Source organism: Plasmopara halstedii (assembly GCF_900000015.1).
Source record: "Plasmopara halstedii genome assembly, contig: Scaffold_2904, whole genome shotgun sequence".
NCBI classification, from domain to species: domain Eukaryota; phylum Oomycota; class Peronosporomycetes; order Peronosporales; family Peronosporaceae; genus Plasmopara; species Plasmopara halstedii.
In genome coordinates this window covers 1,002,515-1,005,705 of record NW_020189809.1, presented here as the reverse complement: position 1 = coordinate 1,005,705, position 3,191 = coordinate 1,002,515, and the positions used below count along the sequence as shown (strand labels likewise).

Below are 3,191 nucleotides of genomic sequence, written 5' to 3'. Positions count from 1 at the left end.
GCGAAGTCGAACGCAGCCGAACTACACCAGCAAATGTCACTGTCGAGACTGAATCGGTGGACTTCTTCGGGCTTCGTCCTATCGAAAAGGAGTTGCTCCACCATAACTTGAGGCTTGTCTAATCCAGCTGATGATTTCATCGCTGCCGTCCGTGTAGATTTACGTCGTGGTTGCTTTGCAACATCGGCGTCCTTTACATTGGTGGCGTTCCTTTTCCTTCCACTTGTTTTTATCCGGGGGTGGCGTCTCCGATACCGTTTGATTTCCTTCGTGAAGTCAGAACTCAAGTGATCAGTGAATGTGTCGTCGACCCAAAGGTGCAAGTTCGTCAGCAGATACAAGTGCGTCGACGTTAAATCCACAACCACTCCTGTTCCTGAGCATACATCTTCTGAGGAAACTCTGACAACTGACCTCCACATTTTTAGTTGAACTTGAGGGTCCACGGTAGAAAATTCCTTAGCGCTCCAAGCGCCATCATCCACTGCACTCCCCGGAACCACCACTAGCACGTGGACAGGAGTCGTTTTTGCCTTCACGTCTTCCTTCGTGACTTGAAACCGGACGTCTTCCTCCGATAAGCCAACAAATTTAAGCGGTGCTCTCGCAACGTCCAATATCTCCAAATCACTTGTGCCATTCAAACCCCTCGCTTCTTCTTCCGTCACCCACGCGCCACGGCCCTTGTCTTTCTTCGCGAGATATAGCTCTAATTTGTTGGCCGCGAAGTCAAACTCCTGCTCCTTCTTAATTGCTTTTTTCAACGCTGAAACGGACTCAGCATCGTTGATCTTTACCTCGAACGCGCTTCCCAACTCACCAATAACAGCACAGTACAAAGTCAACATCTTTCTTCGAGCCGGCGGATTCGGAAATGAAAGTGAAATGGAGAGAATTTCTGTTCGTATCTAAGCGAAAATGAAGGCGTGTCACATAGACTTGCGTGGTTGAATGACACCTGGCGATAAGAAAAAATGCCGACGTAATGTGCTGCGCTCAACGAGGTTAGCATGATTTTTGATTCGAATAAATCCTTCTTTGCATATAATCCCACTGTTGCTATGTGCGGTGCTTGAAGGTACGAAGAAGGTCTTACTCGCACCAGAGGCGTCTAAAGAATTGTGTCTTTAAAAACTGCAGCTGTTGTTGAAGAAGCTTTAAAAGTACCCTCGATGCGAAAATAAAATGACGTTGTGATGTTCTAAATATTACTATTATGACAGAGGTACTACGAAGATTCGGGTAGAAGTAGCTCGTATCAGAATCATCTGTTTTGCTAACGAGGTTAGACCTGAGGGCAATGTTGACTTGTCTGACTCTCATAAACATTTTCAAGCTTGACATAGTCATCACGACAGAATCCTTCGTGTACGTGCGATTCCATGTGGTTTCCCTTGTAAAAGCGAAAGTGAGGGTCAGTCTTATTATAGTCTTTATTTGGATGAAAAAAATGTAGAATGCAATCGTACGCACGATGTGTATTTAAAGTGGTCAATCTATCGTAGGCACCATATCGTAGTATCACTTCCACTGCTTATCGATTTATTTACGCCTCTACTCCATGCATACGCAAAACACCTTCGGGTTGAACATAGACAAATGTGCGCATCTTCAAACCATCCTCCCACGCAACAAAGCCTTCCTTCAAGAGCAGTGAGATCCATTTTGCGTATCTAGCATTCAACGCGCCAACTATCAGTTTCACCTATAGCTCCAAAACATATTGTCAAAAAGTGCACCAAGCACTCTACCTTCTATCAGTTTCCGATTACCGAACGTTCGGACACGGATTCGACGGGAATTTTCATAATCGGCACGTTCTACATTCGACCATCGTACCAGTCGTGCGTGGCTGACGAAAGAGCAAGGCAATTGTTTGGGTCGTTGTCATACTTACGACAGCTTGGACAATTCCGGCAATGATCTCTTGACATGAAATGACAGCTCTGCGCTTTCCCCACATCCCCGAATCACTCTTCACTCTCGATACGCTGATACTTAAATTCATCCGTCATCATGTCAAAGATCGTGGTGCTCGTCGAGAGAGATAGGATTCAGTATCCTGCGGAGCATAATACCGGGTGTAGATACGCCGTAGTTCGCTTCACTACCAAGGACTACAATTGTAAAGACAGCGTGCCGTCGAGTGGGGACATTTGTGTAATACAGTCATCCTGTAATACCGTGTCGACCAGAAGAGCATTTTCTTTTGTAAAACACAATTAGTCCACCAAAGAACCATAACATGCAGCGTTGAGTAACTTACCTGACTTGAATATAATATGAATGCACAGCTTCTTGTCTTCGTACTATAGTGCATATCCTTGTCTCCGGTGAGCGCGCAGAATCGTAGTAGCCAAGGTATGATGCCACCAGCCGGTAAAATCTGCAGTGCATACCTTTTGCGCTCAACGCGCTCTCAATGGACCATTTACGGGCCACCAGCTCGTAAATTTCGCACTCTGTCGGTACAAAATTCTTTCCGAAATGCTTGTCATTGTTTATTCATAGCAACAGATCCATCTTCTTAAAAGCCTAGTGAGGCTCTATTTTCATCGCGTGAAACGGGCGCGCCAGTCTCATCAAGTGTCACACCTGCCAAACCAGCCATCTTCCATCCTTCTTCCTAGCCAGAAAGAGACTATAAATCGTTGGCATCAACGTCCTTCAACTTGTTCGGCTTCTTCCCCTTAATCATAGACTTCAACGCTGAAACGGACTCAGCATCGTCGATCTTCACCTGGAGCGCGCTACCCGCCATGCCAACTATCGTACAAAGAGCCTCACCACGGCAAGTGCTGTCAAGTGAAACGAGGTTGCCATGCATTTAGAGTGGCGGAAGGATAAAGTCGCTGATTCCGCGTTTGTACACTCCACCCAGAAGCTGAATTGAAATTTTTTAATGCGGCTATGTACTTATTTGCTCTTCTGTTATTAGAGTGATTTATGTTAAGATTTTGGAAGAATAAAAAAAATGCCCCAACTTTTGCCATATATAAAAAAATATCCCAACTTTTAAAAAAATAAAAAAAATACCCAGCACGTAAAATATCACCGGGGAGCCGTAATATTACACAACAGAAGATGTAAAATTCCATTTGAAATGAAGAACCCCCAGTTGCTTACAGAGCAGATGCGTGCTGCTACGAGCGAGATTCACAATATCTCGGACAAGTAGGACTCAACTTTAC

General features: G+C 44.9%; 2 protein-coding genes across 2 annotated transcripts; both read right to left on the bottom strand.

Moving 5' to 3' along the window:
* Positions 1-291: 291 nt before the first annotated feature.
* PHALS_05630 (CRN-like protein) lies at positions 292-848 on the bottom strand (the record flags this gene model as incomplete). Its single annotated transcript, XM_024719205.1, has 2 exons — positions 292-370; positions 421-848. 2 exons carry the CDS (start codon positions 846-848, stop codon positions 292-294), a joined length of 507 nt encoding a protein of 168 aa, XP_024584527.1.
* Positions 849-1,644: 796 nt separating this feature from the next.
* Positions 1,645-2,320, bottom strand: PHALS_05629 (uncharacterized protein; the record flags this gene model as incomplete). Its single annotated transcript, XM_024719204.1, has 4 exons — positions 1,645-1,673; positions 1,752-1,852; positions 2,184-2,206; positions 2,267-2,320. 4 exons carry the CDS (start codon positions 2,318-2,320, stop codon positions 1,645-1,647), a joined length of 207 nt encoding a protein of 68 aa, XP_024584526.1.
* Between the last annotated feature and the right edge of the window lie 871 nt (positions 2,321-3,191).